The sequence below is a fragment of the Grammomys surdaster genome, unplaced genomic scaffold (assembly GCF_004785775.1).
Source record: "Grammomys surdaster isolate TR1022 unplaced genomic scaffold, NIH_TR_1.0 144, whole genome shotgun sequence".
NCBI lineage: Eukaryota > Metazoa > Chordata > Mammalia > Rodentia > Muridae > Grammomys > Grammomys surdaster.
Genome location: NW_021604602.1, coordinates 3,909,944 through 3,931,210, shown reverse-complemented (window position 1 = coordinate 3,931,210; position 21,267 = coordinate 3,909,944). Strand labels below are relative to the sequence as shown.

The window sequence follows — 21,267 nt, the reverse complement described above, 5'->3', positions numbered from 1 at the left end:
TTTTGTCACTTCTGAGGACTCGGGCTGATTGGCAGAGTGACGTCAGCTGAGACAGACGCACGTGCTAAGGCAAGACCCGTGAGGACACGTGATGTTTGGAGGGCGTATACAAGGGACTCCACAGACAGTGATGGGGCTGAGCTTGGCTTGCTTGTAGAGCTAGCTGTGCAAAGCTTGTGGGTCTCCAGTCTCCGCTGATCTTTGCTCCCCTGAGAGAGGCACAGCCGAGAACTTCTCCTGGTGTTCCTCAGAGTCCCTCCTGCTGACTTGTGCCGAGGCTGAGGCCTGGCTGTCTCTGCTGGGTAGTGCCACTGCTGCTGATTCCAGTTTGCTATCTAGACTCTGCCAAACTGGACTGCTGGTGTATCCATTAAATGTTTGCGAGTGGATGGAGTTGCCGCTGTTGACCTGTGACCTGAACTGCCGATTTCCAGACAACACAGATGGGATTTCTCCAAAGAACCTTTCTAAACAGGTCCACTCCCCCTGTATCCTTTCTTTCCCACTACCTCTGGTGGGTGGTGGGCTACAAGGGAGGCTAAATCACTTAAGAATCATCATTAAAAATAGGTTTTGAAAAAAAATTAAAGGTACAGGTGGGGTGAGAGATGTCAGCCGAGTTGGGGCTTTTGCAAGAGAATTGGGTATAAAGGCCCATGTATTTATTGGACATCAGTGGGGCCCAGCCCGGAGCCTGGAGTCTAGGTGACATGATCAGAGTGGATGCCTGCTTCCTATCCTCTCTCCCTCTGCTGGCACTCACTTCCCATGGGTCATCTGGCCTGGCCAGGCCTTGGGAGTCCAGGGACTCCTTTCTAGAGACACGCTTCTCCCTTGATCATGGGTGGGAGATTAGACAGCCTCCCCTGGTACCTCAGTGGGTGAGAACTGGAAACTGGCCCATGTCTACACTGAGCAGAACTTCCTGAGCAGGTGGCCTTGTGGAGGAGGCCTGGCCTCTGTATGTGGGCTGAGCTTAGAAGGAAGGCTGCCTGACTAAGGCCTAACCCAGGCGGTGATTATCACGTGTTCCACAAACTCTGATTCAAACAGACACCTCCTCCAGATAGGATAAGGTCAGACACACCCAGCTGCACACAGCCTCACACACACACACACACACACACACACACACACACACACAGAGAGAGAGAGAGAGAGAGAGAGAGAGAGAGAGAGAGAGAGAGAGACTGACTCACATGCATCATGCAAAGAGGAGACTATGAGAGCATACAGAGATTCTGAGGGATCCAAGCAGACACAAATGTATACTCACAGGGCTTACACACACACAGGCTTCACATACATGGGGTTTATATACATGGAACTCATACTCAAACTCAGAGAGCAGATGCACTTGGGAAATACACAGGCACATGCAAACACACACACACACACACCCCTATGTGCTCCAGCACAGTTCTGGAAATTAATTCTGCACACCCAGCAACCCTGGCTCAGGCCCGAATACAAGTAAAACACTCCCTGGGCGGCCTCCAGACTCCAGGTCAGGAGAGAGGCCAAACAGGCCAGTCTGGCTGCTCTAGTGTCCCTGGTGGGAGGAGAAGCAACCTGAGGCTCCTCAGGTCAAAGCCCTCACACCTGGTTTAGGGCCCTAGGAACTCTACCTTGTGGTGAAAACAGGAAGAGGCTCATGGGAAGGCTTCCTGTCCTGGACAAGGCCCCTGGATGCTGAGGCCCCTACCCTGCCTTGGGCCCTGTGACAGGGAAAGCCCCCTTAAGATGTATCTATAGAACTGGGTCTTCATGTGCTTTCCATGGAAGCTGAATCCAAGCATGCTAATGTTGGTGGCTGCCACTTGAGACCCTTTAATAGTGAGCCACTCCAGCCCCCAAGCAGACAGAGGGGCTACCTCTGCAGGAGGCACACTGGGAATTCTTGCATTCAGGGAGGAGATGTGTGTTCCCATCCACCAAGGCTGCCTCTACTAATGGCCTCCCTGGGGTCTCTCACACAGAGACAGGCCCTTGCCCTGGTACTAGGGCCAGCAAAGGTCTTGGCCACAGACTGTACTCATGGCTAACCCCAGCCATGGACTGAGAAGGGAGTAAAAGCAGAGATGGGTCCTCTGACTCCCACCCTATCCCACCCAAGATAAACCCAGGAGCATGGGTGGCCACCTGGACGGACATAATGGTCCTGTCGCAGCTCTTCCCGACTCTCACCCATGCCTAGCTCCCTGGGGACAGTGGGGAATGGAACACAGAAAGGTGGGTGCTTCCCAGTGAGCCAGCATCCAGTAGAATCCCCAACCTCTTTTTGGACTCCCCCCTTGGAGAATCAGAACCCACACCTTACCCCTGACAGTGAGAATTCCCAGCATGCTTCCTACAGAGGTAACTGCTCTGACTGCTTGGGATCTGGAGAGACCCACTATTAAAGGGTCTCAAGCCCAGAAGGAGGACTATAAACTGCATGCCCAAGACCATGAATACTGGAAGCTTCCTGCCAGGGGAGAGTACAGATTCAGAGCCCATGTCCTCCCCACATTCTTGTGTCCAAGTTTACAAAGGAAGAATTTTTCAGAAAAGGTTACCATTGCCTAGAGGCAGGCAGGCAGGCAGGCAGGCAAGGAGAAAGCAACCTTCCAGAGTCCCTGGGGAGGGCATCACAAGTAGCATGAGATAGCCTGCACCCACCCTTCTCTCCTTTGTGCATTTCGGATCAGTGATTCCCATCTGTGGTCTGAGTCCCACCTGGCTCTTGACATAAGGTTTTCCCCTGCCTAGCATCCCACAGTCCAGGTCCATCTCTAGGAAAAGTATTGAAAACCGAGGGCCAGCAAGAGCCTGAGTTGATGCCTCCCAAACCCAGGCACCCAACAGGGTGAAGGAGGCGCAGGTGGTGAGCAGGCCATTCCAGAGCTGCTCCAGAGCGGCCCCATGTGGTCCCTCTGAGGACTGCAGGTCTTTCCTAAGCCTGCCTTCCCCTACTAAGAGCAAGCAATAAAGACGTTAATGACAGCCAGCAGGAAGGGACTTCCAGGCTCTGTGTGATGCTCTACCCCACTCATGATCACAGGTAGCTGCTCCACCAGCCCAGAGAAGGGAGTCCTGTTACCCGCCCTCCCTCTGGACGAGGAAACTGAAGTTCAAGCTGCAAAGCCAGTGACAAATGAGGTCAGGATTTGACCTCTGCTGGACTCGGAGCTCCGCCCCTCGCAGGAAGTGGTTCAGGAGGTCTCGGTAGGGCCCCAACCCTAAAGGAGCTAGCCGAGGGTCTTCCTGTCCTCTCTCTCTCCCTCCTTTAGGTTCCAGCACAGAGATCTGGCTCTGACTCAAGCCTGGAGTGACAGGCCACCGGGTATGAAGATCCATGAGTGAGTCCTCGTCCCATCACGACTGTGACCTTGACTTTTCCATGTCCTGTCCCCTGGGAGGATTTGGGGCAAGAAGGAAGTGAAGTCTTGGGCTCAGCCATTACCAGTCCAACATGGGCAATTGGACGTTTCTGAAAGAAGTCGCTCCTCCAGAGGCCAGGTTGTACCCTTACAGCGCAGACGCACAATGCCTCTCTACCCTTCAGGGTGGGTGCTGAGGGGGAGCTCTCCTGTGGGGTCAGGCCCAGCCGTGGCAGAAAGTGGAGGCTGGTGAGCTTCAGAGGTGCCTCGGGTGGGGGTGGAGGTCGAGGTGGGAGTCAGAGCAGGGCAGAAGCAGGGCAAGGCTGAGGGCAACGTGAGAGACCGTGTCCTGCAAAATGGTTATGGAAAAAAGGGCTGCTAGGGGCACCGACAAGTCAGGGTAGCTTTGCCTGTAAAACACAGGCCAGCCTTGCTAGCGCACCAGAGAGACAGGAGGAAGTCTAACAGGAACCCAGCCTGGAGCCCCAGAGGCATCCCCAAGCCCTTGCCCAGAAGGCATCACCAAAGTACTTGTACAAGGCAACCTGGGCTGGGACAAGGACAGGCCAGGAGCCCAGGCGCATGCTCCCCTGTTCCCTGCTACACCCCCCAGGCCCCAGCTGTGCAGGGCAAATCACCTCCTTCCCTAAGTTTTGACTTCATCCCTTCCTTAGGAAATTCAAGACTGCTCAAGACCAAGGGAGACTGAAGACAATAGAGACTGAAGACGTAGGCTGAAGGTCCTCACAGCTCCACCCTTCCCCTCTTGTGGAGAAGGGGCCTTGCCGAGGAAGAGAACCTTGTTTCTGACTCAGGCTCCCAATGGGGAAGGAGGAGCTAGGACCATGCCCTCTGGACTGGCCCCAGAGCACATGGCCCCCCAGGGCTCTCTCTACCTTAAGGTCTGCCGTTCCCCTGACCCCAGGGCCACCAAGAGCCTCCTCTGAGTAGGTCATTGTGTACAACATTGCCCACAAGTGTGGGCATGTGTGAGGCAGTTATGGGTGCCTAGGTCAAATACACACACACACACACACACACACACACACACACACACATCAAATCAAGTTCTCCATGCCAGGACCCCTCCTGTAATCCCAGAGCTGCACGGCGCCCTGCTGTACAGAGTTTAAGTATAAGAAACTGGTTTCTGCTAGAGTCTGTCTGTCTGGCACCTCCAGGACCATCTGTAAGCAGGCAGCTCCTAGAGCTGTACCAGCCCCCAGGCATCAACCCAATCATCCCACCCTGCACCCAGAAGGAAGGAAAGGATCATGGCCTGGGAGGCCGGCCATTCATGCAGTCAACACACATTTATTGGGTATCGACTCTGTTCCAGACCCTCGTTAGCAACAGGGGGCTCGGAGGCAAAGTGCACACAGACCCTGCCCTGTGGCACTCACAGCCTGCCAGGGCAGCTGTTCACATGAGCAGACATTCACAATACAGTGTGGTCAGTGTGTTAGAGGTAGGAGCACAGAGGAGAGACCCTGGCCTGGCCTTGGGTAGCAAGGAGGGCTTCCTGGGGGACGTGTCACTTGAAGAGTTTAGGGAGTGAGCAAGAGTTAGGGTGTCTTTTTTGGGGGTGTAGCCAGTGCAGAAGTTCAGAGGTTTGGGAGAAACGGTGATGGTGGTGGTGGTAGCTGGGAGTCAGGCAGGGCCCACCAGAAAGAGCTGAAAAGCCGGAGGATGACAGGAAGCACTGAGGGTGGGAAGCAGGCGAGGGGACAGGGCCCACCAGGAGCCATCGTGGACGGTGGCAGAAGGGTCAGGGGCGCCAGTGGGTGGCCATGGGCAGCGATGGGGGCCAGTGAGGCCCTGGTCCAAGGAATCTGACCCTACCCAGGGCTCAGCAGGGAGGAGGTGGGGGTGCAGGCTGCCAGCCCCGGGGCCTCAGGGTGCACAGCACCGGGTCCAGTGGCTTGAGCGTAGCCTGCTCTTGCAGCCCAAAGCGCTGCCCAGGCACCAGCCGGAACTCCAGCCTCTGAAGCAGCTTTGCCATGACAACCTTCACCTCCATCTGTGGGGGAGGGAGAGAAGGAGGAGGGAGGGGAGAGGAAGGGAGGGGAGGGAGGAGGGAAACAGTGAAGACATAATGAAGGAGGGTAGGAAATGAGGGTAGACACAGGGAGTGAGAGAGGTGTTAGAGACATGCAGATTCTCTTTTCTTGTTCTCCTGATAGGCATGCTCAGCCCCGGCCCCCAGCTCCTAGCCCTCCCCACAACTTCCCCAAGGCCCCCCACCCGGCCCCACCCTGCAGTCATTTCTCGGAGACCCTGAGCAACACACCCTCTACCTGAGCAAACTGCTGCCCGATGCAGGACCGGTGGCCCAGGGAAAAGGGGAAGTAGGTGAACCGTGGCCTGCAGGAGAGAGGCCCTTCAGGGTCAGTACAAGGAGCAGGGTGTCCACACCACTCTCCCCTCCCATGACCAGCTTTGAGCCATCCTCACAAAACTGCTGAGCTCTGCCCCTCGGGCAAGTGAGACAGTGTTGCTCATCAACTCGGCAGAGTCTAGAAGCTGGGAGGAGACGTGCCTGGAGACCATTATCTTGATTACAGTATTGAGTGGGAAGCCCTGCCCACTGTGCATGGCCCAACCTTTGGGCAGGGCATCCTGGGTGATGCCCTCGGTAAGATGGAGAGGGCGAAGTAAGCACTGGCATAGCCACAGCCTATCCTCTCTCAAACTGTGAGCTAAACCAACCCCTTTCCCCCTGACAAAGTCAACACTGTCAGAGTTTGTATCCCAGCAACAGAACAGGAACTTAAGAGAACAAGTGAGCTGTGATGTGATGGTGGCCACACCCCCTCCTGGGGCTCTAGAGTCCTGTGGGTACAGGTAGCTCGGTCCAGAGGCCTCTGTGATGATGCTTCACCCACAGACCCTATGTCATTACGGCTCAAGGACGGACTTACTTGGGCGCTCCAGGGCCAAAGCGGTCAGGGTTGAAGGTCAGTGGGTCTTCAAAGTAGGTGTCCATCCTCCCCATGACATAGGTGCTGAACTGCCGGGCAAAGGAGCTGGTGTCTCTGGTTCTCAGGCTTCTACCCCCCAACCCATTGCAGCCCCCCTGGGGGTGAGGTGGAACACAGCACCTTTCTACCTATTACATAGGTGTGACATTCCACAGCCCCCCTGGAAAACCTCAAAGAGGAAGAGAGGGGACACTGATATGTCCACTACCACCAGGGTGTGCTGTGCTGTGTCATCCCCTGCCTGACACAGCCCTGTAGCAGCCACAGTGACCCCTGTTTTACAGATGAGACAACAGGGCTCAGAAACTTACCTGAAGTCACCCAGCAACTAAGTGGCCACAGACTGAGGCCGGGTGCTGGAGGCTGGCCCCTCCTTCACCTCAGGCTCACTTCAGCCTTCAAGGCAGAAGCTAGGGAAGCTGTCGCCCCACCACCTTCGCCTGACCCAAGGGGCCTCCTGAGGGAGCTGATAACCCCTCCTACGCCCTGGGTCTTCAAGGCCTATGTGCCTAGCCGTGGAAAAGCGATGTGCCCCCTAACTGGGCTATGGGCACTGGCCGTGCTGAGCCTGCCCACCTCACATCCCCGTGACAGCAGCGGCCTGGAGCTGCTGGGAAAGCAAGAGGACATGCTGGGCATGGGTGAGGAGCAGGGTGAACCAGGGGTATTTGCTGAGCATTGTCCTGTGCATACAAACAGACTGACTTTGGTTCCCATCATCCACTACCATGCAAGGGTGAGCCAGGCTCACAGGAACCTGAGGCTGGGGCAGAGGTGGTACCTCTTCTCTACATGAGGCCTTGCGTGTACCCTCATCCTGACTTGCTACTCAACTCTTCACTACTCAGTGGCAGTTCTGCTGTGCCTATGGCTGAGCACTGCCAGGAATGGCATTAAGCGGGTGTGTCCACTTGGGCTCCACCCCTTCCCCATACAGAGGCAAGGCGGTGGCAGATGCTAAACTGAGGACATCGATTACTCCTGGGGACGGGTGACTGGCACGCAGAGACGGGTGAGGGGTCTCAGAGGCCAGTAAGTCCAGTGAGTGGGTGAGTGAAGTCTACACAACAGAACCGCACACAGCCTAGCTGGATGCAACAGGTCCAGCGCAGAGTGAGGCAGGGCAGCAAGGAGGGAGGAGAGCTAAGAAAATGGGGCAGGGGGCAAAGACTGGGGAGATGGTCCAGTGGCTTGCTACAGAAGCATGAGGACCAGAGTTCAGAGCCTCCAAAACCCACTTAAAACTCCCGGTGAGTATGGCCGCCCTGCCACATCTCCAGCCTCAGGAGGCAGAGACAAATCCCCAGAGCTAGGTGGTCAGAGAGACTGGAGTCAGTAAGTCAGGTGGACACACACACAGAGGAAAAAAATGAGGTCGGGGTAACTCCAAGAATACCCCATGTCTCCCTCTTGCCATCTGGAGCCCAGGAAAGTGGCTAAGCCTCAGTGTGTGCAGCTGTGTGTGGAATACTTTCTAGACCTGTCTGCCGGGGTCTTTGGCTGGAAGTGTGAAGGGAGGAGAGGGCCTGGCAGGGTCACGGGGAAACTGAGGCAAACAAACCCAAGGCAGCCAGGAAATTGAGTGTCATGATAGTAGGAGGCACATGGCTTCCCTGACCTCAGGGAGAGTCTCAGCTTGACCACCCTGGAGACAAACAGGCCAGCCCACGTGAGGGCCCCACGCACCAGGAGAGGAGTGTTGCCAGGGACTCTGACCCCATCAATCAAGGTCTCCTCCTCCAGCAGGCGGAAGGTGCCCCACGCTGGCGGGTACAGCCTCAGAGACTCTTTGAGGACCTACAGAAGACATGCCAGAAGGTGGTTGAGACATCAGAAGAGACCAAGGCCAGTTGCAGTGTGCTTGGTCCCCATCCCATTCCCACTGAACACCCTGTCCCAGGACGGCTCAGATTCCCAGATCATCAGGCTCGCTGTAGAATCTACCCCTCGTGTGACCAAAGGAGACTGAAGTCTAAAGGAGAGGGGCACTATCCAGGACGCAGGGGCAACACTGGGACCAGAAGGCAGGGCCCCTCCCCTCCTAGAGACAGCAGCCTGGAGCATAGGGGAGCCTTGCGCTTGGCTGAATGAGAGGTGCCTCCTGAGCCAGCTGCTAGGAGAAAGGCTTTGCAGCCGGGCTTTGCCTGAAGTCCAGTTGCAGCCACATTTGCTAAAGGACCACTTTCCAACCCCGGCTGCATGCTTGAGGGTCGGAGGATCTCTCCATCCTGCTGATTGAATCCAGAGGAGCCTGGGCTCCAAGGAGGACCCAGTGGGGCAGCAACCCCAACTCTCCACATCTGCCCAGAGGTGTCTCACCCACACTGCACACCTGCGACAGGTACTGCAGTCTCCCCAGATCCTCGTAGTCCAGGTGCCGCTTGGAACCAAGAACCTCATCCACCTCGGCCTGCAGCCTGCCAGGTAAGACAGAGAAGCTCGCCTTGGAGAGAAACCTCTGCCCGAAGCACTTTAAGGTGCCGGGTGGTATGAGATTGAAGAACAAGGCATGGGGTTCCCACGAGCACACATTGCCTGCCCCCTTAGGAAAGGCAGCTGCATCCCAGACAGGCCACCTCTAACAGCAGAAAGGAACCATGTTCCTGGAACCTTAAAATAGCCATCCTTGTTTATTGCTCGAATTCAACCTTAGGAAAGATGTCCCACATACATAGCCTTTAATACTTTGATGCTGGGCCTTTGATGCACAGCACGGTAGACTGACAGCAGGTACAGCAAGAATGGGCCAGAGAGGCCGCCGTCACCTCAGAGTGGCTCTGGACCACTTCACCCATCAGCATGGCAGTGAGGAAAAGAAAACAGAAAGGCTGGGGAATAGCCAGTAATGTGGGGGCATGGAGGGACCAGGACACGGGTGTACTATGGATGAGGACAGAAAGCTGTGCGGCTGCTGTGGAAAGCGGGGTGATAGCTCCCACAAGGTTAAAAGCAGAGTTATATCAGAGTTATTGTCTGGTGATTCTACCCCAGCGTGTAACCCGCGGTCTCTGAAGGTGGAGCTGCACACCCGTACTCATAATCGCTGCAACTGAGCGGGAGACGAGGGACGGAAGCTGCCTGAATGTCACCCCTGTCCTGAGAAGCCACCATGACAGAGCCAGATCTAGACTTTCAGACAGGAAGGCAGTTCTGACTGGGCTCCAACAGTCACGAGCCTTGAGGGCCCTATGTTGAGTTAACGTAACCCGGCCGATGCTATTCTCAACAGGTACCTCGACAGATCAGGATACGGAGGGGCGGGAGAGGGCTGTTTAGCAGGGCACTGTTTGGAGTCGGAGAGATAAAACGGCCCTGGGGTGAGGTGATGGCCAGCCTTGTACCACAGGGTCAACGTGCTTAGTGTCTTTGGACTTTGAATTTAAAAATAGTTCAAATATGACATATTTTCCTAGTGTCTGGGATGGAGCGTGGACCTGTGCACGCTAGGCAGGTGCTCTACCACTAACCAACACCCCAATCTGCAACGAAGTTGCACACAGTTCTAGCATATCTATACCCACATGTATTGACACACATGTGTTTACTTAAAATCCAACAAGCTATTTTTAAAATTATGAGTGTATTGGTGTTTTGCCTGTGGGAATGTCTGTGTGCCACAGGCATGCAATGCCCACAGAGACCAGGAGAGGGCACTGGACCCCTTGAAATTAGAGTCAAAATGGTTGAAAGCCACCATGGGGGTGCTGGAAATCAAACCTGAGTCCTCTGGAAGATGAGCCAGTGGTCTAACCACTGAGCCACCTCTCCAACAAGCTATTTTATCCTCTCATGCCATCTCTCATTCTAACCTTCCTGCTGGTGACCACCATTGCTTATAACAGGCTTGTTCCCCATCCCAAGAGTTTCTACAACTCCATGCATGGTCATGGCCTCTGAGCTTGGTCCTGTCTGCTCTCTGACACTCCTGAGGGTGCCAAGCAAAGGAAGCCAGTTAGGACCTGACCAGCTCAGGTGCTGTGTTCCATCCCCCCACCCCACTACCCTCCTAGGTCCTGCCATGTAAGGGCTGGTAGTCGGTCACACTTGGGCTGCTCTGTACACAGGGGAATGAAATGAGACAGTTCTTACTAGCCCAAAATACTTGGTCTCCCTTAGAAAACAAAGACTCAGGGCCAACAGTGCCCCAGGGGAAACATTGCTGGACTAGGACAGTTGGGGGGGGGGTGATGGCTTTGTCAGGGTTCCCAGATTCCTTTTGTGAAGGAAAACACTTTCTCCAGAAGAAAATCAGAGAGTAGGGCCTCTAGGCCAGGAAGCAAGTACAAAGGCCCTGGGGTAAAAGGAAACAGGGTCCATTGGAGAGTCCCAGCCATGGCATGTGGGGACAGGTAGCTCTTGGAAAGACACGAGAAAAGCCCTTTGCTGGTCCCAAGGGCAGCATTCATACCTTGCCACGATCTCCGGCTGGCGAGACAGCTCCATCACTGTGAACGCCAGATGGTTGGCGGAAGTCTCATGACCTGAAAGAAGAAGGAGCACTCTGGGTGAGACTGCAGGGGCTGTCCACGCCCTGCCCTGCCCTGCCACCCAGCTTCTTGGTAGCATCTATCTGAGAGTCCACATCTTCCCTCCCTCCTCCCATGGCTGTGATATTAAGGAGATGGTCTGTCTGTCTGTCTGTCTGTCTGTCTGTCTGTCTGTCTGTGCCATCCCTCTACCATCTCTACCTCTACCTGTGCCATCTCAGTGATTGAGTAAGCCTGCCCATGCCTCTACTGAGATGCTCTGAGAGCATCCTTCCGTCCTCCACACAGTGGTCCTCTATTACAGGAAAGAAAAGACAAAGACTTGTGCTACTTGTCCCACACCTTTAATCCCAGCACTTAGGAGGCAGAGGCGGGTGAATCTAAGTCTGAGGTCAGCAGGGACTGACAGGAGACCACCCAACCAAAGGCCTCTCAGAGATCAGGCAGGGTGCCATCAAATCAATAGGATCAAACTTCCAGGGTGACCTGGCTGCAGGGAGGGTCACTGAAAGGGACGAGCCAAGGTCCCTTGGCAGGAGTGGACAGACACGTTCTGTCACACAGGAGCCTGCCACATGGATGAGACGTGTCCAGGTGAGCAGAAGCCATACAGAGAGCACGTTAGAGCTGCATTGCAGGGTACCCTCCTCACAAAGATCCAAAGCAGCTCTGAGGACTGGGGAATTGCTCGGATGCGTGAAAACACCTGAGAGGGGCAAACGGTGCAGCAGGTAGCCACGAGTGACCAGCCAAGCCATCTCACCGCCTGCTGGCCCAGGGAGGTGAGGCCACCTGTTCCTAGAATCTCTCAGCCAGGTCAGCTCAGGCGTGGCCAGGCTGGCCCTGGGCTGTCTGAGGTATGAGCAGCAGAGCATGCCCTCCTGGGCCCTGGCTTCACACAGGCTTAGGGTGGGCTGTGAGGAGGGGAAGGAATGCTCACTGGAGGACAGGTGGGGAGCCCAGGGAACAGAAACAGTCCCAGCTGGCAAAGGAGTGTGTGTGTGTGTGTGTGTGTGTGTGTGAGAGAGAGAGAGAGAGAGAGAGAGAGAGAGAGCGCTTCAGGCTCTCTGGGCCTCCCACACCGGATCTGGCTCCATTCAGACCTGGTTTAGTGCTTGTTTTTCTCTTTGTGAGTGTATATGGGGAACACATGCCCATAGGTGTGCATGGGGGCGCACATGCATCTGTGTGTGCATGTATGCAGACCAGAGGTCAATCTCAGGGGTCATTCCTAGGGACTCACCCACCTTGTTTTGTGAGGCAGGGTCTCTCATGGGCCTGGAGCTCAGTGACTAGACTGGCTGACCAGTGAGCCCCAGGGATCCCCGTCTCCTCCCTCTGCACAGGGATTTGGGTGAATACCACTGCACCCAGCCTTTTACGTGGGTGCTGTAGCTCTGAATGGGTTCTTCATGCTTGGATGGCAAGCAATTCCTCAGTCCTCAGAGACACTTTGATCCTGTGTGAGGAGGGCGTCCTGCAGTGCAGCTCTAACGTGCTCTCTGTATGGCTTCTGCCCACCTGGACACGTCTCATCCATGTGGTAGGCTGACAGAAAGTGTCTGTCCACTCCTGCCAAGGGACCTTGACTTGTCCCTCCGATGTTCACCTGTACCCTCTTAGCATTCGTTCATCTTGTCCCATCTGTCGGGGTCCCTGCTGCACAGGACCATGGGAGTGTCCAGACTATGCAGCCTTGCTTTTGTGGTTGGGGAGAGAGCCCTCACCAAATCAACTCAGATAAATATAGCCTCAGATCAAGAGGAGCGGCCAGAGGGGACTCTCCGGACATGAGGATGGCTTCTACTTGGTCCAAAATGTGCTCAGTGGGCAATCACTGAGGGCATCCATGAGGAGGAGGTATCTGCCAGATTGCTAGAGAGGAGGGGCTTTCTGAGTGCTATTACTCAGGAGATTAACAGGTGAATGAACGCTATTGGCACATACTTATACCAAGCTAATAAATCTGAAATGGGGGAACCCAAAATTTACAGCCAAGCTCTTCTGAGCCAAAGAAGCAAGCTTCCCAAACAGCCCAACCAGTAGCCAGGTCACAAGGACAGCAAGAAGTCTAGCTCCCTCCTCCCTGGGACCTGCGGGGAGCTAGGCTTAGACAACCCTTGAGCTAAGTAAGTCAGGATTAAGGTGCCCCGAGCAAAGCTTGAGACAACCACACCACAAACTACGCACCCGCAATGAAGAAGGTAACAAAGTTGTCCAGCAGAACCTCATCGTCCTGGGCTCCCTCTTCAGCTGAAAGGCAAGGGCACGCTCAGCGACACAGCAGCCCTGGCTCCCAGGCCACCGGCTCATCCAGCATCGTTTTCTCCGGAGCAGAGCCAATGGTGGGGAGCCTTGGATTGTGGGACGGGAGCATCCCAAGCCCGCCCAGCCCTGCTCCTGGGTGCCCCACGTGACCCCGCACCTTTGAGAATCTGTGTGAGGATGTCGGCGGGCACGTCCTCGCCCCTCTTCAGGGCCTCGCGGCGGCGCTGCACCCAATCCTTCCCCACCTGGCGCAGCAGACGGATGCTCTCCCGGACCTCCCGAAGCTGCTTCCTCTTCCCTGGCATGAACTGAAGGAGAGCCCCAGCTCAAGGCGGCCCTTAAGGTCCCCAATTCCCTCCCCAGGCTCCACCCCAGGCCCCACCCGGAAATCCATACAGCAGCGTGCTGGGGAGAACGTGAGAAAATTCTAGAAAAGATCAAGCAGCCAGGCAGACCAGAACAAGATGGCGGACTGAGTCCGAGCATGAGCTTCCCCCTCCTGCACCAAATCCCTAGAAAGGATGGGAAGAGAGCCCTTCTGCCTCCATGCAGCACTGGGAAGAAAGGGCCCCTAAAGGAGGGAGACAGTTAGGGCTGCGTCGGGAAGGAGAAGTCGGGGCCAGAGCCAAGTGAAGTAGAGTCAATGGCTGAAAAGATGGGGTGGCGTCTGGGGCTGCAAGCTCATAGACTGAAGGCCCCAGGAACAGAAGGGAACCGGAGATTGGCTCAGGAATCACCTTTCCCCTTTCTTCTTCTTCATGTCTGGAATAAGCAAGTGATAGCTGGAGCTACAACAGCCATCTTATGACAATGAGGTGATGTGCTGAGGACAGTGGAACACAAAGACAGAAGAATCCAGAACATCTGACCCGGTGGAGTCATCACAGCACCCTAGAATGCCTGCTTTGGGGATTGTGTAACACAAGACAAAAGTTAACTCCTGACTTACATCACGTCTCTCTGATTATGTCCTTCCGCTCTTAGGTAGGGCATGCAAATGTAGGTTTGGAAGTCATTCCGGACACACTGGCACACAAAACCCACTCTGAAAGGAGTCACTGAAGGAGGCGCTTCGGCACGTGCAGAGGCACAAACACAATGGGGTCGCCGGGGAAGGGCAGGCAGTACCTTCGCCAGGGTGTTACGGGACGCACTGATACCCTCCAGCATCACTTTCACTGCCTGGGACAGCGGTTTCTGGGCGCCCAGGAGCATACTGGTCTCCATCCCGAAAGCTGCCTGTGGGAGAGAAACCTGAAGTCAAACCTGGAGACACAGGAGTGGGGAGGGGGTGCAGCACAGAGCCTCACACAGGCGGCTGGAGATCTGGGCCTTGCTCTGTGTCGCCCACACCTGACAGTGCCCCATGAAGAGTCCTGAACTTCTGCCTCCTCCCTGGCCCAACGCCGTTTCTCCCTGAGCTGCAGCCTTCCCCAGGGGTGCACATCCACACCCCAGTGCCCTGTCCGTGACTCCACTGGCTGCCTCCAGATAGGCGGTGTGCTATCTCATTACCAGGTCTACTGTGACCTGCCCAACTATATACCACAGCAGTGTAGAGGAAAATGGAGTCAGGCAGGCCTCAGAGAACATCCACAGTAGCCTTGACCAGCTGAAGCCAGTCCCAGTACCTCTGAGGGTGCATTTCTGGAGCCAGAGTCGGAATCTCAATCTCAAACTAGGTCACTTTTAATAACCAAGGAGACAAAACGTATGGAAACTGTGCAGAACCCAGAAGGGAACGGCTGAGCTACAGGAGGAGGAAGGGAGGATGAGACCCCTAGCCTCCCCACCCCTACCCCGACCAGCCAGCATCACCCATCACCTTGGCCAGGATGTCGATGGTGGCACAGGTCAGCATGTCCTGCATGGACACCGGTGTCTGTCCGTCGGCCTTAGCTTCTAGGATTTCCACCAGCTGCTCCGCCTTCTCATTGAACGTCTCCATCAGACTAACCAAGGAGCTGGGGAAGCAGTGCGGGTGGCCCCTGGTGACCTCCCTGTCCCCTCCACTCTGACTCAGTGAGGCAGGTGGACCCTGTCAGCTTCCCAAACCTACTGGGCCTGGAGCCAGAGCAACCAAACCTAGCCCTGAATGGACACTGTCCCTTTGCCCCCACCCACCCCCTCCTCAATGGTTTCAATCCTCTGCCACTGAGATGCCTCCGTTCTGACTTCAAAGGAACATGAAATTCTGGGGTCCCCTCATTCCTAGAGACAGCTGTGTGGAACCTCGCCTGCCCTTCTGTGTGCACCGTCTGCTCCCTTACCTGCCTGAGCCAGGACACCATCTGGAGTCTCTGGTTTTCCCATCTCACTCCTGATCCTGAGCAGCCACAGATTTAATTCCGCTCTAAGCAGAACTGAGACCCCACATGCCATATGAAACTCAGCTCCACAGTCGCTGTGTTCTCTGCCCTGGGACATCTCCCAGGCACAGAACTTAGACAGGTAAATGGAAGGATACACTCCCAACTCAAAACCAGCAGCCTCAGGAGGCAGGAAGGGAGGAGAGTGGGACATTTTTCCATTACATATTTCTAAGTTTTTACCGAGAGAAAATGATGTTTATAATTAAAAGTATTAAATCGTAATCTGAGAAAAGGGTACATGGGTAACTTTTACCCTATTCTTTTAAGAATTGTATATTTTTATTTTATGTGTAAGGGTGTTTTGTCTGCATGTATGTAAGTGTGCCACACGCATGCCAAGTGCCAGTAGACACCAGAAGAAGGCTTCAGATCCCCTGGAAACTGGAGTTAGGCAGTTGTGGGCCTTCATGTTGGTTCTGGTACTTGAGTGTGCACCCGCATATATGCACATGGCTGCACATGTAGAGAGGTCAGGGACAAGCAGGCCCTCTGCAAGAGCAGCCAGTGCTCTTAACCACTGAGCCGTCTTCCCAGCCCCCTCTGTCCCACATTCTTCATCTGAAATTTATCTGGAAATTTGGAATTATCTTCAAATAGGGGGCTTGTTAACATCAACGAGGAAGTATGGAAGAGAAACAAAGAGAATGTGTTTTACATTAGGAAAGAAAAGGAGCAATTCACCGTCCTGCTCTGCTGCCCTGGGGCCTCATTGGCCTGCTGACTCTTCCCCGGCTTCTGCCAGCTAAGCTGCTTATCCTCAAAACCTTGGAAGCAACTGTTGCTCTTAGGGAGGTAAAAATCCCCCTCCCACTGCCTAGGGAAGGGACAGGCAGGCTCTGCCCCCTGCTGACTCCTCCCTGCCACCTCTGGCTGTTGCTACACACAGGTCCCTCCACTGTCCTTCCTCCCGGACATCCGCCCAGCTTCCAGATGGTCCTGAAGACAGTCTCTCAAGCACTCACACGCGATCCTGATGTCTGGGTTTCTCTTCATCTGCTCACATGGTCTGCAGGGATGTAGTGAGTGGTTTGTGTTGTTCTTGGTTTGTCTGTTTGTTTTTAGCAATCACAGTTGGGTGAACTATTTGGGCAGTGTGTGGCTGGCCAATACTGACTCTCTTGCCACCACTGTAAGCAGAAAAACCTGCTGAGGAGAGGGAGACACAGTACAGTCTCAGCCCTGTGGTCTTTTAAGCATCTATTTATTTATTGTGTGTGTGTGTGCAATGCACATGGGTGTGTCTGTGTGTGCATTGCACATGGGTGTGTGTATGTGCACTGCACATGGGTGTATGTGTGCACTGCACATAGGTGTGTGTGTGTGCACTGCACATAGGTGTGTGTATGCACTGCACATGGGGGGGTGTACTGCACATGGGTGTGTGTATGTGTATGCACTGCACATGGGTGCACTCCTGGTGGTCAGAGGACAACCTGTGAGAATTGGTTCTCTCGTTCTGCTGAGTGGATCCCAGGAATCAGACTCAAGTCACCAGGCCTGACAGTAAGTGCCTTTACTCACTGAGCCATCTTCCTGACTCCAACACTCTAGTCTTTTATGAAAAAAAAAAAAATAGACCAAGCTCTTCTAACAAAAGTAAAATCTAGAAAAGTAGAAAGTGGGGGTGTACTTCCCAGTTCTTTTTAAAGTGTCAGTGACACTCTGTGGGAACAGTGGCTGGAAACCCAGCCACCAGCACTTCCTATTTGTCCCTCACTGGTGACTTAGGACTCACTCAGCCTCGTAATGACGGCACTGTCCAAAGTCCTGTCCCAACAGCTTGGTAATGCAGTGTGCACAGTGAAATAGTGTCTCTAAGGTGGCACCTTCAAATCTGGTAAGAGCTCCCACAAATGCGAATGAATGTCCAGCCTCTGAACTGCCACCTGAGAGAGCCAAGATGCCATACCTGTGCTGTATGTGTCTCTGAACAACGAGCTGTGTCGCTCAGGGGTTAGGGATGTACGCATAGCACATGCACGCATGTGTATGGGTGTGTGGGTGTACCACCCATCAAGCTCGGTGGCAAGTATCTCCACTAGATGAGCCATCCTACCACCTGTGCCTCGTGTCACAACTCCATGGTTAGAACTGTCTGGTGGGATCTATGTCCCCCTCATAACCGAGGGCAGGAACCATGGGGCTCGGCTGGCTGTGTGACTGGCTCTCACTAATGGAGCTTGGCTGGCTCTCAGTTTCCACTGTTGTCCTTTCCAGTTTCACTTTGGCAGAGACAGCATTGCCTGGGTGTGGCAGGAGCCATGGTGGGATTGTGAACTCCATCCTGGAGGGGATATATAAGCTGGGTATCAAACAGGCAATAATAGGAATTTCCTAGACAAAGCACATTGTAAAGAAGAACATGGTAGCTGCAGGATGGTGGGAACCAGCCACTAGTAAGGTAGGTGCAGACTAGAGGTGAGACCTCTATATTTCGGTTGACAGCCACTAAAGGCCACCAAGCGGTAGGCTGAGATAGGTCTAAGTTTTATTGACATCTTTCCAGGACAGTAAAAAAGATGTGTTGAAGAAAGAAGATGGGGGTGGAGGGGGCTGATGGTTTGTATATTCTTGGGCCAGGGAGTGGCACTATTAGGAGGTGTGGCCTTGTTGGAGTAGGTATATCACTGTGGGTGTGGGAAGATCCTCATCCAAGCTGCCTGGAAGTCAGTATTCTGCCAGCAGCCTTCAGATGAAGATGTAAAACTCTCAGCTCCTCCTGCACCATGCCTGCCTGGATGCTGTCATGTTCCTGCCTTGATGACAATGGACTGAACCTCTGAACCTATAAGCCAGTCTCAATTAAATGTTGTCCTTATGAGAGTTGCCTTGGTCATGGTGTCTGTTCACAGCAGTAAACCCTGACTAAGACAGAAGTTATAGGAGAGGCTACAGGGAGGGCTCAGAAGGGAATGTTTACACAGGACCCGCAGATTATGCATTCTAGAGTGACCTTCCAGCCAAACCCCTGTCTGACCCCTTGCCCTGACTCCTAAACAACGCTAACATGGCCGTCTATCTCAGACTACCAGGATGCATTGTGAGATGTGACTCCTGAAGGAGGATGGGGTGTCGTCACCAGGCCCCAGGCCTCATCACCAGGAGACTGCAAACAAGCCCAGGCTGCAGGACACTGTGCCAGCTGGCACTTGGGAGGAAGAGGCAGGCAGATCATTTGTGAGTTGGAAGCCATCCTGGTCTATATAGTGAGACCTTATCCCGGAAAAAAAACAAGCAAAACCAAAACAATTCACATATGCACATATGTATGAATGCAGTTGCTTTGTTTGAGGCAGGGTCTCACTGTGTAGCTCAGGCTAACCTAGAACTTGTGGTCCTCCTATCTTACTCTCCTAGATACAGGGTCATCACACCCAGCATCACCACACTGAGCACGATAAACACAGAGACACACAGACAGACAACAAAGTTATAAATCAAATGTAGTTCTAGCAACAATAAGTCAACGTGAGTAAATGACTTTTTTTCTATAAATTTGAAATATCTACAGGAAACATTACCTCCCTCAGAATGTTAGACACAGACTCACCATGCTACCCCATGACTACAAATGGTATCTATGCCCAAGGGAAGCAAAAGCACATGTTCACACAAAGACCTGTGTGTCGATGTATCCCGGTGGCACTGGTCATGATATCTCCATAGTGGAGACACCTACTCACTGCATAGACAACATACGGGAGCCAGGCAGTAGAGCATTACTCACCAATGAAAAGGAAGTAAATATTAGCACAGGCTATCACCATCAGTCATGGTGAGAGGGTTGAGATATGAAGGACCACATACTGTTAGTCCGTGTGTGTGAAATGTTGAGAATCCAGACAGTTAGTGTGACAAGAATTAAGGGATAATGGTGGCTCAGATCTATGATGAACAAAAAAATCTGTTGAATGATACATTTTGAGTAAGTGAAGTATATGGAATGGGATGTATAACTCAATAAAAGGATTATTTTAAAAAAAAATAAGGCACCATCAAGAATTTAAAAGTAAAATGAATGAAATAAGAGACCCAGAGTCAGCATGGGGGCAGTTTTGGATAGTAGGGGCTGTGTCCTCGTCTCTACCTCTAGTCACTGGGGTCATGCAGCCCTCAATGTTCCCAAGCCAGCCATACAGGGACCTCCTCCCTCAACTTTCCCTGCCTCTGCCTCCCAAGTCCTGACCTCTGATGTCCCCAAATTTCCCTTCATCTGGGTAAGGTCCTTGAATGAGGCCTCCCCACCAACGAGCCCTCTCCAGCCAGCAGTACCCCATCCAGGCAGGGCCGGGCCCGTCCCACACACTCACCTGCGGCTGAAGGCCAAATCCATGACTCTTCTCTGCTTATACCAGCGCCCATAGTCACATTCAGACACCAAGCCCTGGCCAAACAGTCTGCAAGAGACAGGAACTGGGTGCCAGAGAGAAGGTGGGAGGCAGGAAGGACTGCTCCGTGGGCATGGGGTCACCTCAGGGCTGAGGAAAAGGCTCTGGGACTTGGTGGAGTAATGGCTACTTCACGGCGTGGATGTAGCCAGACCATAGGTGTCGGTGTGGGTAAGAGAATAAGTGTGACACTGCCCGTTTAGCAGGATAAAGAGGAAGTGTGACCTGTGTTTCAAAGCATCCTGTGTATCCTAAACCTGCCATATATAAAGCAAGGTGACCCTATGTCCCAGCATCAACAACACTCCCCATGACCCATCTGCCTCCAGAGGAAAAAGAATGCCAATCCCGAGGGCAGGGCCATCATGCACAGGGCAGTCATCATGTGTTCTGCTCCCAATGGAGTCCTCCTTCCTCCGGTCCTTACCTCTCCCCAAACACGGTCTGAATCGCTCGGTACATCTTGGAGTCCTTGTTGTACTTGGTGGACATCAGGAACTTCTAAATATCCCCCCAAAGAACACAACCCATGAGAGGCTGCACTCAGCACATGGGCTCCAGCCAAGCCCCAGCCCCAAAGGGAACATAACAGGTATATGGCCAAGTGGACTCTTGGCCACATACCAGGAGGCCTGTCTTTAAGCAAGAGCAGTTGTAGAGGGATGAGGAAGGGGATCCAAAGGTACCAAGGGACTGTCCTATGAGCACACAGCTGGAGTGGGCATGGGACCTGACACCCTGCCTGCCAAAGCCATGAGAAAGTGGCCCACACTGCTGTGAAGCCTTTGAAACACAGGAGAGACCCTCAGGATAGGCTCGCTGTCAACAGTCCCAAGCCAGCCTCCGATGAAGGAGTGCTTTGTGGAGGAAGGGCCATCTCACCTCTCAAAAGCTATGTCAACCTCAATATGAATGTTACCCAACAGCCTCTGAGGCAGTCTAGCCCAGAGAGAACGACTTGGGTAGGGTGTGGCGTCCTGCTCCGTATTTGCTGACTCCACAGCCCTGGGTGAGGCTCTTTCTCTGGCCCTGGTGCTCCTTGTCAACGATGGCAGTTAAAGGGTGCCTGCCTGTTCCAGGTTGTAGTGAGGGATCTTCTGCAGCAAAGGAGCTGAAAATGGCGCCTGGTACACAGCCAGTGCTCAGTAAGTGCCAAGTGCACATTAACAGCCTGTGGTTTACTCCCTGCCCGTCAACCCTTGGATATCCATGCTGGTTTACATGTATCTTACACATGGATGGAAAAACAGAGATTTAGAACTAGCACAAGAGATCTGGGATGCCGCTGAGTTCGCAGTGTTTGCCCAGTAAGCCCAAAGCCACGGAATCCATCCCCCGCACTGAATAGAATGGGCATGGTGATGGGTACCAGTAATGCCTGCACTGGAGAGGGAGGCAGGAAGATCAGA

The 21,267-nt window shown here is 53.8% G+C and overlaps 1 protein-coding gene across 2 annotated transcripts in view; it reads right to left on the bottom strand.

The window, feature by feature from the left end:
* Positions 1–4,660: 4,660 nt before the first annotated feature.
* Positions 4,661–21,267, bottom strand: part of LOC114618702 (cholesterol 24-hydroxylase) — a 33,755-nt gene continuing 17,148 nt past the window's right edge. The window contains exons 4-15 of one of the 2 annotated variants that reach the window (XM_028764478.1): positions 20,286–20,359; positions 19,781–19,867; positions 14,924–15,062; positions 14,227–14,337; positions 13,256–13,406; positions 13,021–13,083; positions 10,752–10,824; positions 8,676–8,760; positions 8,030–8,140; positions 6,284–6,372; positions 5,660–5,726; positions 4,661–5,382 (exon numbers count right to left, since the gene is read on the bottom strand). In XM_028764478.1, coding sequence (XP_028620311.1) covers positions 5,212–5,382; positions 5,660–5,726; positions 6,284–6,372; positions 8,030–8,140; positions 8,676–8,760; positions 10,752–10,824; positions 13,021–13,083; positions 13,256–13,406; positions 14,227–14,337; positions 14,924–15,062; positions 19,781–19,867; positions 20,286–20,359 — 1,221 coding nt within the window. In that variant the 3' untranslated portion in view covers positions 4,661–5,211. The remainder of the gene's footprint in view (positions 5,383–5,659; positions 5,727–6,283; positions 6,373–8,029; positions 8,141–8,675; positions 8,761–10,751; positions 10,825–13,020; positions 13,084–13,255; positions 13,407–14,226; positions 14,338–14,923; positions 15,063–19,780; positions 19,868–20,285; positions 20,360–21,267) is intronic. The other variant, XM_028764479.1, reaches the window with a different exon arrangement.